This window comes from Phascolarctos cinereus, unplaced genomic scaffold (assembly GCF_003287225.1).
Source record: "Phascolarctos cinereus isolate Bilbo 61053 unplaced genomic scaffold, phaCin_HiC Scaffold_4;HRSCAF=312, whole genome shotgun sequence".
Taxonomy (NCBI): domain Eukaryota; kingdom Metazoa; phylum Chordata; class Mammalia; order Diprotodontia; family Phascolarctidae; genus Phascolarctos; species Phascolarctos cinereus.
This window is the reverse complement of record NW_027555847.1, coordinates 687,858,231-687,872,639: the sequence shown is the minus strand read 5'-3', so window position 1 is coordinate 687,872,639 and position 14,409 is coordinate 687,858,231. Positions and strand designations below refer to the sequence as shown.

Genomic DNA, 14,409 nt, shown 5'->3' with positions numbered 1-14,409 from the left:
CCACCTTAAGTAAATACCTTTGATAAAATGCAGTTGCGCAACTGGCGTGACTGTTAGTAGAAGATAACAGTGGTGGGGACTTGTGAGCTATAAGATTAGAAATGGATACCCACAGAGTATCCCCCTAGAACCTGTCAGAGCTGTAGCCACACTCTAGGGACCCAATCCATAAGTGCCAGTGCAGGTTGGGGAGAGCATCTCAGAGAGTATGCTCTACTCAAATGTGATAATGTATATGAGTCTTAATTGTGCTTTAAGGTGCTGCAAAAGTATAATTAAATTTATCCATTTTCCTTTTATTTGATTTCATCTATTTAGATAACACACACACATTGAAGAAACTCTCTCTACTATCTACCAATGCAATTCAACAATTTATAATCTTTGGGAGTTTCCTGGCCACACTAGGGGTTAAGGGACTTGTTCAGTGTCATATAGCCAATATATACTAGAGTTGAAACTTGAACCCAAGTGTTCCTGAAACTGAGGATGGGTAGCCATTTATCACTCCTAGAATAATAGGGGCATATATTTAGAGATAAATGGGATCTCAGACATCATCTAGTCCTTTAATTTACAAATGAGGAAACTGAGTCCCAGAGAGATTGACCAGGGTAACACAGGTGGAGGTGGCAGAATCATGTCATCTGATGGCAAAGCCTATGATCTTTCCACTCAGGTAGGCTGCCTTTATTTCCTCTTCCTTTTATCTCTTTTGCTCTCCTGTGATACCTCTCTCCTTTATCTCCCCCTTTCATCCTCCTCATAGTGCTGCAGAATATAGGGGGCCCTGAACTTGAAGTAAGGAAGAGCTAGTTTCAGTTCTCCCCTCTGACACTTAGCTTTGTGCACCTTTGTGTGCTTCATGTAATTCCTTAGGACTTATCTACTTAGTGTCAAGTCAAGATCTAAGTTGGTGGAAGGAGTTCTCACACTGGGGTTTCCCTTCCCTGATCACACCCCAGATTCTTATTTTTGGTGTTGACTTAGTGGAGTCAGCATTAAGCTAGAAGAGCACAGATTATACTCCATCATCACACTTCACAGCTTTGCAAAGAGGGAGGGAGTAGGGTGGGCAAACAGCCTAAATTAGTGAAAAGCTGAAATTATAGGAATTAAGTACATTTTGTCTTCATTAACATGGACTAAATGCTGAACAAGCTATTTCCAAGTGAAGGTCTTGACACACATCTGCTTTAATGAATAAGAGTCATTTGTAACCAGCCTGTTAATTGTTCAGAAATTGTGGCTTGAAGAGAGATTATCCTAAGTAGGCTAAACTCCCTTCCTTTCACCCCTGCCCTCATCTTTGATATACTCCTAACTTCCTTGGAATGGTGTTTCTTAGAATCACGGATTCGACATCATTTTTGAGGCCGAAAAAGACATTTTGATGTGGGATTTTAAAATGTTTGAGATGGAAGGGAACTTAGAAATCATCTCATCCAAATCCTTTCACTTACAGGTGAAGAAACTGCCCAGGAAGGGACAGAACCTTGTCCAGGCTCATACCACTAGTAAGCAGAACAGGAACTCACTAGTAGTACCCAAGCTTTTGACTACCAATCCATGGTTCTTTCCACTAATGAGAAAGTGCACTTTAACTCTAACTCTATATTAGTGCAATTTGCAAATTACCAGAGACTGAAATTCATAGGCTCGTGGATTTTAAAATGGAAGACACCCCCAAAGCCATCCAGGCCCAAATCTCACAGTAATCTTCTGTGTCTATGGGCCCCTTCTTTGGGATTCATTGGATTATAGAACCAGAAGGTCCCACTGGATCTGTATAGTACAACCCTCTTATCTTATAGATGAAGAAACTGAGGCCCAGAGAAGTTGAGACTTACTCATATCACATAGGTCACATCAAAGGGAGGATTTGAACTGAACATTACAGTTTGCTGAAGTTTAGTTATATACTGGCCAACAGGCCACCCTATAAGATCTAAGACATTGATATTTTGCCCCTCTGAAAAATAGTAATAGCTTTCATTCAGATGGGATTTTAAGAAAGGTGGCAAAACAATTTACATATAGTACCTCATTTGAACCTCATAATAATCTTATGAGAGGTCTAACATTATTATCTCAATTTTACAGATGAGAGCATTTAGAATCAGTGATTGCCCAGGGCCATACAGGTAGTGTATGGCAAAATTTGAACCCAAATCTTTTCAATTCAAAGAATAGTTCACTTTCCATGCTACTTTTCTTTGCTATGGGCAGTGTTTTTGGAAGGCTTGCCCTAGCCCCTGGAGTGGCAAAAAGTTCCATAATCCTCAGCCTGGTCCCTTCTCCACTGTAACCATTCCACCCAGAAATTTGGGTAGCAATAACATTCGGTGCCAGGAATTGTCCATCGATTAGAGTTGGGAGGAATTTCACAAAAGGGTTGAGTACTTCAGCAATTTATTAAAAGAAAAGAACTAAATGCCATTTTAGGTGACATAAAAGTCATAAAGCACACTAATCCCAGGGAGAAAGTACCCACTGGGCTAGGATTTCAAATGCTCTGCAAGAAATCCAGGACCTGGTTGAAATTATAAGTTTCCTTCCTTCCTTCCTTCCTTCCTTCCTTCCTTCCTTCCTTCCTTCCTTCCTTCCTTCCTTCCTTCCTTCCTTCCTTCCTTCTTTTTCTTTTCATTCATTAATACCTCAAGAGATCTATGATTCATCAACCTTGAGTCCTTCAGCCCTACTGATCACATGTTCTTTATGAATTATTGGGACAGGAGACTGCTGGTGGCTGGGTTGCTGGAAATGAGCTTTTCCAGGCTGATGTAGGCCAGTTCTTTGCCTTGTTAAAGAATGTTAAGGGGTCCCCTGAACCTGTCTTTTTGAGTTGCCTTATTTTCCAGAAACATTGGACCCAGAATATTCAAGAGGCCCTAAATGTGTTAAGGATGAAGCTCCCCCCCTCATATGACAAAATTTTGCACCCCAAGCAGGACTCTCTGTGTGTCTTTGGTTGTCAAGACAGGTGGCAGACAGTCTGCACTAGACTAACTGCTTGTGCAGCTGGGGCCCTTGTAAATAAGCAGACTATCCTATCTTCATAGTCTAACAGTTCCCAAGGGAAAAGAATGCTGCTTTTGCCATCTTAATTATTCATGATTTCTCCTCCCCTGATGCTCCCATTCAGATGGCAATTTCTATTTCTTCTCTTTTTGTTGAAAGTTCATAAACGTTCAAGTTTCTATTTGAATTGTGAACTCTATGTGCTCACTTATGCATGTTCATTTCCTGTAATAAATCTAGTTGCAACACAATGTCCTCATGGACTTGTGATATTGTTTTTGGTTAATAGTAAATGGTGGCAGTGGCAGGCTACGATGAGAGAAAGTGATTCAGACTGGCCAGAGGCTTCAGATGCAGAGCTAGGTACCAGTACGAGGCCCTTTGATGCCCTGTCTATATCAGATCTCTGGTTTGGGAAGTTTCATTTCTCTGCTCATATCTCTTTGGGTTGAGTTCTTTATTATAAAAGAAATCAGGTTGTCTGTGGCTAAGGGGAGAAAGGTAAGGCCTTTTGCTTTTTTAAGGTTATCTCAGTGGATTTGAAGTCTGGTCTGGATAATTGGGCTGGATGATGAAGCCCTCATCACTTCTCATCTGAACTACTATAATATAACCTTCAAATCAGTCTCTCTGTTTCCAATTTTTCTCCTCACCAATCTATATTCCATGTCCCTGCCAAAATAAGCTTCTGAAATTATAGTTTTACCATGTCACCTCCCTGTTCAAGAAGTTTGAGCTTGACATGGCCCAAGCTTTTACCTCACTTCCCAATGGTCTCCATAGCATGTCCTTTGCCCTTTGGCTGTCATCCTCATTTCTCCCCTACTGAAAACCTTGGACTCTGCCTCTGGGTCTCCCAGCTCTGTTAAGTGAGCTTCTGCCTTATCTTGCCCAGGACCAATCTTCTACACCATTTTCAGGAAGTTTACTTGCCATGGCAAGACAAACTTACCCTACTTCCTTTTCTTTCCCCATACCTATATGTGTTATCTTCCCTCATTAGAATGTAATCTCCTCTAGGGCAAGGACTATCGTGCTGGCTTATATTTGCATCTGTAGAATTTATCATAGTAAGTGCCTGATAATTGCTTCTATCTGTCTACCTATGTCTGTCTGTCTATCTATCTATCTATCTATCTATCTATCTATCTATCTATCTATCTATCTATCTATCTATCTATCTATCATCTATCTATATCTGTCATTCCTAGTGACTCTCTGTTGCCTCTATGTTAAAAGTACCTATTTCTCAGCTTGATATTAAATTCCATTGATTGACCCTTTGGATCCAGCCTACCTTTCCAGACATTTCTCATTACTCTCCTTCATTCAATTTATATTCCAACTAAACTGACTTGCAAATCCCTGAGCTTTGCGCTTTGTCTCTTGCCTCTGTACACGATGCCTTAATGTATGAGCTTCTTTACTTCAAGACTCAGCTAAGGTTCTGCCTCCAGAAAGCCTTCCCTAATCCTCTTGGTTAGTTCTCCCTCTTCAAATACCTTGCATTTCCTTACTCATTTATGGTATCCTCTGACAAATCCTAAGTTCCTTAAGAGCAGGAACAGTTTCATTTTTGTCTTTGTATTTCAGGCATCTAGAATAGGGTCTTATTCTTTTTATTTTTAATTGGTGTAGGGAGCTTCTGGTAAGGAACTGACCTTAACCAATGAATTCCATACCTGCTGTGCAACTGGTTCTCCTCTTCCCTGTCTGATTCTTTTCAGCCTGCTTTGCTGAATCATCATTCATATTGTATGTCCCAACTGGATATTTTCCAAGATTCTCTTCTGGGCCTTCTCTTCTCCCCTCCTCTCCTCCCTTCCCCTTTCCTCTTCTCCCTTCTCCACTCCTCTCTCCTTCTCTCCTCTGTTCTCTTCACCTCTCCTGTTCTTCCCTCCCCTCCCCTTCCCTCTTCTCTCTCCTCTCCCTTCCCATTTCTCTTTATACAGTTAACCCTTCCACATCACAACTTTCCCCATCATGGCTTTGATACATCATTGGTCGGCATAAAAAATTAAATTGGAATTTTTTGGGAGTTTTGCAGAAGCCATAGACAACATGCAAAGGCCAGCAGATGACACAGAAATAGTTTAGAAACTCAGAAATGCATAAAATATGTGCATCGTACTATATAATCTCAACATATTTTATCTTTTAATACCATAATAATTCAGACTTTTTTTCTGGTACAAAGGGAGAACCAAAGATTTTTATGTGGATTTTCCAAATTGTGGGGGCTCCATGCCCCTAGCTCCCATGATGTGGAAGGGATAACTATACTAAAGGTCTTTTGTGGGTAACTCACAGATCTACATATCCATCCCCAGTCTCTTCTCTGATCTTCTGTGGGTCTTCTGACCCACATTACCAACTGCTTATTACACATCTCAAACTAAATGGCAATGGAGATGCTTCAGACTCAACCTGTCCCAAACTGACATCATTATCTCTCCTCCTCTCCTCCAAACTTTCCTATCACTGTTGAAAGTGGTACCATCTTTCCAACTGCTGTGCTTTGACCTTATCCTTAATTCCTCTTTGCCTCTCATTCCACATAGCTACTAAGTTGCTGAATCTTGTTCCTACTTCTACAACATGAATGAATGAAATAGAATATTTTTTTAAGCACTTACTAATTGCAGATCACCATGCTAAGTGCTGGGGACAATAAACAGAAAATCAAGATAATAGCCAAGGGCTCAAATTCTGAAAGGAGGAGAGGGATGGAGAGATCTCATGGTTCTTAGGGTGCAGCAGTAAGGTAGATGGTAAGGCCTCTTTTTTCACATCATTTCCACTAATAAAATTATACAAGTTTCTGATGTCTAATCCTTTGACAATGCTGAGGACTTTGGTAACAAGGATTTTCTTTTCTGCGTCTTCACAAGCACTGGCTGAAGCACCTATAGGAGCATTTGCCAGGCCACAGTTCCATGATTCAATTCAATAAACATTTATTAAGTACCTGCTTTGTGCCAGACACTGTGCTAAATTCTGGGGATACAAAAAAAAAAGATAGTCCCTGCCCTCAGGGAGCTCACAATTTAATGGAGGAAAACAATGCATACTTAACAGGGGTTATGTGCACTGGGCTGGAAATGTTGCTCTTCCCAAGACTCTTGCATTCAGGATTTTGGATTGTTTCCTTCAGGGGCTGAGGGGATAGGGTGGTCAAAGTGATGGTGGTGGTAGATGGAATTGCCTTACGTATATACCACTCACATTCCAATCTTTTCTCTCTCGGGTCTTGATTATCAGAGGAGATAATATTCTGAAAAAAAAAGAATTTGACCAGTGCTTGCTTGTATACTGCTATGCAGAGCTATCCCAGATACTTTAGGCCACAGAAGTTTAACTTTGTAAATCTTTCATTGTTTAACTTGCTTGCTAGTGCCCGAGATGGGAGTTGTACTACATATGTGTATGCTCCATTCATATCATATATAATATACACATTATATATGTTATACTCCATTCTATCCTTGTTACTAATCACCTTGATGTTAGTTATGAAAATATAAAGCTGGAGACCAGCCAGACTCTTCTATTAATAAATGATTCTAGCTTGAATCGAGTGAGTCAAAGTAGGTAGAATTAGCTCATTACAAGGGGCCTTCATCAGTAAGAGCCAAAATTAGGTGCAGGTTTGCTAAACTTCTTTTAAAGATATTTTTATTTTCTATGGCTATAGCTTGAGGCTCTATACTCTCATTGTAAAACAAAGAACATAAAACCAGCAGGTTGCATATTAATAAAAATGATTTTTCTCTCCTGAGCTATAGCAATCGACCTGGAATGTTTGATATGATCTATTTTCTTCCCCCAGACTGAAAAAGAAAGAAAAATTGGGGATAGTGTCCATTATTTAAAATGAATCTGTTAATAATCGATGTAAATTGTACATTTAAGAATAGATTGTGAGTCAAAATACGGCCTTTTGAACCTTCTTATATGCAGAAAGGGATATCAAGAAGCTGTTAATTACTGTGACCACATATAATACATATAGTTACCTCAACTTTTAAAAAATGGGAGATAATTGTAAGAGCCCTCTAATTGAATTCCCTGCCCCAAACATCTTCCCACTCCAGTCTATTCACCACAAAGCTTTTCTCAAGGGTGGATCTGACCATGTGACTCTGCTACTCAATAGAGTCCACTGGTTTCCTAATTCCTCTAGGATAAAATACACACACTTCTATTGAACCTTTATAAAGTCCTTCACCTAACTGGTCCCACCCTATCTTTCTGATCTCATTGGATATTTCCCTGACCCTTATGCTCTGTCATTCAAGAAAACTAGCCTTCTTTTTATTCTTTATCATTGGCACTCCATCCCTGGTCTCTGGGCCAGGTACATGGCCATCCCCAAAGCCTGGAATGTTCTTGGATTCTGTCCTCAAAGAATCCCTTTTTTCCTTCAAGATCAGGCTTAAAATGGCACATGAAACATTCCTTCCAAGTGTTAATACTCTCCTTCCCAAGCTAGATTGTATTATATTATTTTGTATTTATTTAAACTTGGTCTCTTTATATAGTAGTTATATATTTGTCTCTTTTGTTTGAATAGAACCTCTTGAAAGTAGGGCTTGCTTCATCCTTTGCATTCTTATCTCCAGTGCCTAGCATAGTGACTGGTGCATAGTAGGCACTTCATAAGATCTGGTTGATTGATAGTCATGTCCTCAGGGATTCTTAACCATTTTTGTTGTCCTGGACTCTTTCCACAGCGATTCTGGTGAAGCCTATGGACCCTTTTTGGAATAATTTAAATTTTTTTTAATGTCTGTTTTTAAATGTATGAAATAAAATATATAGGATTATATAGTTATCAATATATATATATAACATGTATGTATATACACACAACACACATGTATATATACATACATGTATGTATATACATGCACATATGCATGTGTTCATGTATATAAACACACACACACACACACACATATATATATATATATATATATATATATATATATATATATATATATATATATATATATATTTATTTATATTTATTTATATCTATCTATCTATATCTTGGCTCCCGGACACAATCTTAATAACTCTTGCTGCCTTGGAAGATTTCCTGGGAATCACTGAAGAGCTGTGACTTTCTCAGGGTCACATAGCTATTATGTTTCCATGGAAGGATTTGAGCTCAGGTCTTCCTAAGTCCAAGGTTCTCTATCCGTGATTCCAAAGCTGCTTCTAATAAATGTATATTGAATTGAACTGAACTGGATTTCTAATTTGATAGGATCTACTATTCATCATTGATTTTGCCTTGGAGAACCTAGGATCACTTCTATATCATGATGAGCCTTCAGAGGAGGAATTTTAATACAGACTATTAAATAACGAAATCAACAAATTGTTTTTGTTATTGGTTTGTTTTTTTAAATTCTGGCTTGTGGTTTTCAGTGATATCAATTCCCCTCACCAATTAAGGAGCATTCTGAAAGCTCTCACCTCAGTGAGATGTCTCCAAGCAGTTTAAATAATTTCTAGGAATGAGAGACATGGGATCAGTGTAAACATGAGACAACCATATACATTAGGAATAGGCATATTATTCTATCCTTGCCCTGCAGTGACTCATTAGGAAAGAGGTAGTGCCCTGGAGGTTAGCCTGGGAGATGAAGTTTGGAATACATTTGCTCTGACCCCATTTCATTATAATTAGTCCTTAAAATTTAATCTCCATGTTTTTAAATCAGAGTTTTCAGGAAAGAGCAGCCTTGTTGATATAGGAATGGTACACGAGCTGATTCTTTAAAGAGAAAGATGAGTCCTCAGGATTTCATGAAGCATGGGGGCCTTGAAGGAAGGCTGGACCAACAAAAAATCCAAGTGGGGACCTTGAATGAACCCTCCCCTGCCTTATACTGGAACAAAAATTCTATCTGCAGCCTACTCCCACATAGGACAATCTGAGCCTCCAGGGAAGGTCATATCACTACCTGCTGTTTCACTTTTAGACAACTCTAATAGTTAGAAAGTTTTTCTTCACCAAGAATAAAAATCTGGGTTTTTTTCCTATAACTTTTGCTCGTCACCCTCTGGGAAAAGCAAAATAAGTCTGTGCCTTTATCCATACTGTAGTGTGATAGCCATTCAAATAGACAGAGAGGTAGATAGATAGGGGAGACAGACAGACAGACACACAAACACACAGATGGAGAGACAGACAGACACAGACAGAAACAGAGAGACAAAGACAGGCAGAGAGACAAAGAGAGGCAGAAAAGCAGAGACACACACAGAGGAGAGAGCCACAGAGAGACAGAGGAGAGAGAGACAGAGAGACAGTCAAAGAGATAGAGACAGAGAGGAGGGAGACAGAGAGGCAGACAGACATAGAGAGTCAGAGAGACAGAGATATAGAGACAGAGGCAGGGGGACAAGAGAGAGACAGAGACAAGACAGAGACAGACAGCGACACATCCAGAGAGAGAAGAGGGGTATGGGGAGGGAAGGAGGTGGAGACAAAGGTAGATAGAGACATAGGCAGACAGAGACGGTTGGCAGCTTTGTGGGGGATGGATTAGAAAGGGAGATACTTAAGGTGCGAAGAGTAATTAAGAGGCTACTGCACTAGTCTGGGAGAGGTGATGCCCTGGACCTGAGCTTGAGGGTAACTGTGTGAGTATAGAGGAGACAGATGTGAGAGATGTCATTGAGATAGAAATGGCAAGATTTAGCAGCTGATCGGCTATGTTAGCTGAGGAAGAATAAGAAGTGAAAGCTGAATACCTGGGAGACTAGAAGGATGGTATACATAGAAAAAAGAAAGAAGATCTGAAAAAGGGTTGGTTTGGAGGAAAAATACTGGGTATTTTCTGCCTTTCTTTGTATCCTCTTTGCTTAGCACAATGCCTGGCCAGTAGTAAGTGATTAACTACTTGTTGATGAATTTTTGACTGAGTTCTGCTTTAAACATTAGAGTCTGAGATACTTGTGAGACATACAGTTTAAAATGTCTAATGAGTAGGTTTGTTATGTAGGACATGAGGGCTAAATGCAAACTTTAGGAGTCATTTACATAGAAATGATAATGAAAGCTTGGGAGCTGATGAAATCACCAAGTGAGGTAATGTAAAGGGAGAAGAAAAGATGGCTTAAGATGGAGCCTTGGGGGAATGCCTGCAGTCAGGGGTGTGAGGTGGGTTAATGAGCCAGCAGAAGAAACAGAGGAGTAAGCCGATGGGGAAGAAGAGAACCAGGAAAGCGTAGTGTCGTGGAAATTCAGAGGAGACAATAAGGATCCATATGAAAAGGTGGTCAGCAATGTCAAGTTTAGTACAGAGGCCAAGGATGAGGACTGAGAAAAGACCATCAGATTTGGCAATTTGGTGATATTGAAGAGAGCAACTGCAGTTGAATAAGAAGTCCAGAATAAGGGAGGAAGTTAAGAACCTGGGAGGCTAGAAGAATTGTGTTACAGTGGATAGAATTAGGGAAATTCAGAAGATGGATGGCTTTGGGTGAAAATACAATGTAATCCCTACCCATCATGCCTTTCTATCCTGTTCTCCTTTCTCTTTCCCGTTGAAAAATGAGGTAGATGTGAATGTGTTGGGGAATAATGCTCATTGTTTGCTGCCCTAGTGAACAAGAACACGTGCAGTGGTAATCTAGGGGCTGTGGTTTGGGTATGGGAATTTGCTCGCATAAATGCTGAGTTTCTGAGTGAACTTCCCTTATAACTGCCCTTGTTAGACCAGAGCGAGAGCAAGAGGGAGAGCAAGAGAGAGAGCGAGAGCGAGCGAGCGAGCGAGAGAGAGAGAGAGAGAGAGAGAGAGAGAGAGAGAGAGAGAGAGAAATGGTGCTGAGAGAGATTAAATGGAAGGTAATTTCAAAGGGCAGCTGGGTGGTACCATAGAGGATAGAGCACTAGGCCTGGAGTCAGGAAGATGAGTTTTCCTGAGTTCAAATCCAGCCTTAGAACTTACTAGCTGTGTGATCCTGGGCAAATCACTTAGCCCTACTTGTCTCAGATTTCTCATCTGTAAAATGAGCTGGAGAAGGAAATGGCAAACCACTCCAGTATCTTTGCCAAGAAAAACCCAAAAGGGGTCATAAAGAGTAGGACAGTTCTGAAAAACAACACTCTCAGAGGAGAAGGGGGTGGGGGGGGAGTGGTACCTAGAAATACCTCTTGCTGAAGATGGAATTTGAGCTGATTCTCCAAGTGATCCAGGAGAACTAAAAGGAGAGTTGAGGGCACAGAACATTCTTAGCATGGAGGGTATCCAGTGCAAAGACTTGAGATGGAATATTGTTATTTTCAAGGAACCGCAAGCAGGCTATTGTATCTGGATCATAGAGCGCATGGTGGAGAATCAAGTGTCCAAACATGGAAAGGTAGGAAGGGTCCAGGTTATGAAAAGGTTAAATAGAACTGTTGAGGTAGGTAGTTCAAGACTTTTTTGTTCTTGGTTTTTGGTCTAGATTTGTGATGTTGTTGATGCAGGGAACTCCGTGTGTGCATGTGCGTGTGTGTGTGTGTGTGTGTGTGTGTGTGTAGGACGGACAGAAATGTTCAGCATAGACACTCATTGGTAAGGGTTGTTTAGCATTTTTGTTGAATGAATAAATGAACAATATTTTTGTTACTTTTCTTTTTAAAAGCTTAATATTTTATTTTTTCCCAATTACATGTAAAATAATGTTAACTTTTTTTTTCAAATTTTGAGTTCCAAATTCTCTCCCTTTCTCCCTTCCTTCCCATTGAGAAGGCAAGAAATTTTACTTAGGTAATACATATGTAGTCATGCAAAACACATTAATGAATAATATTTTTGAAAATATTCTGTAAATGCATAGCTGGGTATAGATTTGGTCATTCTCATTTGTGCCTGCTTGTGGCTTTTACTAACGAAAGGCTCTGGCTCAGTTCCCTCTTCTCACTTCTCTCTCCTCACCCCCCACCCACACCCCCATGTCCACCTTGAGCAGGTTGTACAATTGGGAGCCTCCCTCTCAATCATTCTCTAGACTTTGATGGTCTCCAGAAAGGAAGGCAAGGGTGCTATCAATTCTGCAATGTCTCTGGCTGCAAAATTGAACATCCTTGCAAGGGAACTTCTGCTTTCTAATTAACTGCACCACTAATTGAATGACCTTGTTCTCCAATTTGCAGCCCAGAGCTAGAGAGTAACTCTTCTATTCTCTTCTTGCAGTTGCTGGTTGTCCTTGGGGAATGGAGCCATCTGGGCCTTTGTGGCCCCAGCCCTGTTTGTCATCATGGTACGTGATTTCCAGCTGGGGCTACATGAGAGCAACAGTATTTTTTTTTAAGATTAAGCTTTTCTGCTACCTCTTCGTTTTGCACCATAGTCATTTCCAGATTTAAATCATCCCCTCAACCCCTTTCACCCTCTTTCATAACAGAGGAAAATAGTTAAACAAAAACAGCTGATGCAGGGATAGGACTAATAAGTATAAACCAAGTCTAGCACCTGTGGTCTCCCTGCTCTGTATCAGGGGAAAGGAAATGTGTTTCATCATTTCTTCTCCAAGTCAGAAAATGGTCATGACATTTAAGCACAGTCTATGTGCTTTTTGGTGTTGTTTTCATCTACAGTATTATGGTCATTTTGGGAGAGCATGGCACAAAGCCAGCCAGCCTCAAAGTTAAGAAGCACTGGGTATGTAATTCCTGCCTCTGACACATCAGCTGTGTGACCCTGAGCAAGTGACTTCACTTCGCAGTTCCCTGATCGGCTCTCTAACTCTATGAGTTATCTATAAGTTGCTGATTTGCACTGATAAAAAAGTTTCCATAGTGGGAATTTTTTGTGAGGCAGTGAGGTGTTGCAGTGGAGAAAAGGCTAGGTCTGGAATCAGGAAGATCTGAGTTCAGATCTGGCCTCTGACACTTATTAGCTCTACGACCCTGGTCAAGTCATTTAATCTCAGTTTGCTTCAGTTTCCTCAACTGTAAAAAGGGGATAATATCATCACCTACATTACAGGGTTATTGTAAATGTCAAATGAGATCATTTTTGTAAAAAGCATTTAGCACAATCCCTGGCACATACTAGGTGCTATATAAATGTTTATTCTACCCCCCCCCCTTACTATTGACATTACACATCTGGACTCTTCCCCCCAACCTTGAAAAAATATCGTATAGCATGCATTTTTTTCACTGCCTACTTTACTATATACACCAGTACTTATTCATACAAATTATCTCATGTTTCTCTGAATTCCTCATACTTCTCATTGCTTTGATATCATTGTAACTCACTACATTGATATGTTATAATATTTAGCTGCTCTTTGATCAATAGGCACAGAGTGAATACATTTTAAAGATGAGAAAACTGAGTTTCAGGATGATTCAGTGGCTTACCTGGTCACACAATGAGGGCTGAGCCAGAGCGAGCCCTCTGACAAAAAGACAGTTGGCAATCCTTGAAGCAGCCCAACTTTAGTCAGAGAGAGACTTACCCAATGAGTCCAGGTTTGCAGGGAGCAAGTTTGATTGCACCTCCTAATAAACCTGTTGGTAATGATAGAGGTAAAGTAGAATAATTAGATTCTAGGCAGAGTTCGCATTCAGGAAGACTGTGGTTCAAATTCTGCATGTCACTTGCAAAAACTTGGCAAGTCAAGTTTTTGGAGCCTTGGTTTTCTTTTCTGTAGAAATGGGGACAATACTGCCTGAAGCACCTGCCTTTCTCATGAAGATCAAGAGAGATAATGTTTATGAAGTGGTTTATAGACTTTAAAGCATTATAGAAATGCCACTTGTTATCATTAAGAACCCCAGCATTCGAAGTGGTCTAATTGGTATGCTCACCATAATAAGTACCTTGGAGAGATCCTTTGAGAGACTAGAACACACTAGGTGACCAATCAATCAATCAATCAACAAACATTTACGAAACATCTACTATGTGTTAAGTGCTTGAAAGGAAAAAAGTGCTATGAAGGAACAAAAAAGGAATCAATCCCTGTCTTCAAAGAACTTGTAACTTTGTTGGGGGGTGGTAAACATGTACATAGGTATGTGCAAGATGCATTCAGAAGTAGATAGAAGATAGAATGTAACCTCAGAGAAGACACAAGCAGGGGAGGAGGAGTAGGGGAAGGGAGAGCAGGTACAAACCAGGAAAAGACCTGTGGAAGAAGCTGAGCTGAGCTAAGGCTTGAAGGAAGTCACAGATTCTGAGAGTCGAAATGTCCAGAGTACTCTACTTGGCACTGGGCAAATGCAAGGCTTAGATGAGACCCAGTACTTGTCCTTAAGGTGCTTACAGTCTGGAAGGGAAGTAAGGAAGTAACACAGTTCATTATAATACAATATTCCATGGTAAGTACATTGAGAAGAGCAAAGCATAGGACAATGTGAGGATGTAGGTA

The 14,409-nt window shown here is 40.3% G+C and overlaps 1 protein-coding gene across 1 annotated transcript in view; it reads left to right on the top strand.

Moving 5' to 3' along the window:
* Positions 1-14,409, top strand: part of ADGRD1 (adhesion G protein-coupled receptor D1) — a 458,528-nt gene that overhangs the window by 383,570 nt on the left and 60,549 nt on the right. The window contains 1 exon segment of the mRNA XM_021004341.2: positions 12,219-12,285. Within this exon segment, the coding sequence (XP_020860000.1) occupies positions 12,219-12,285 (67 nt within the window).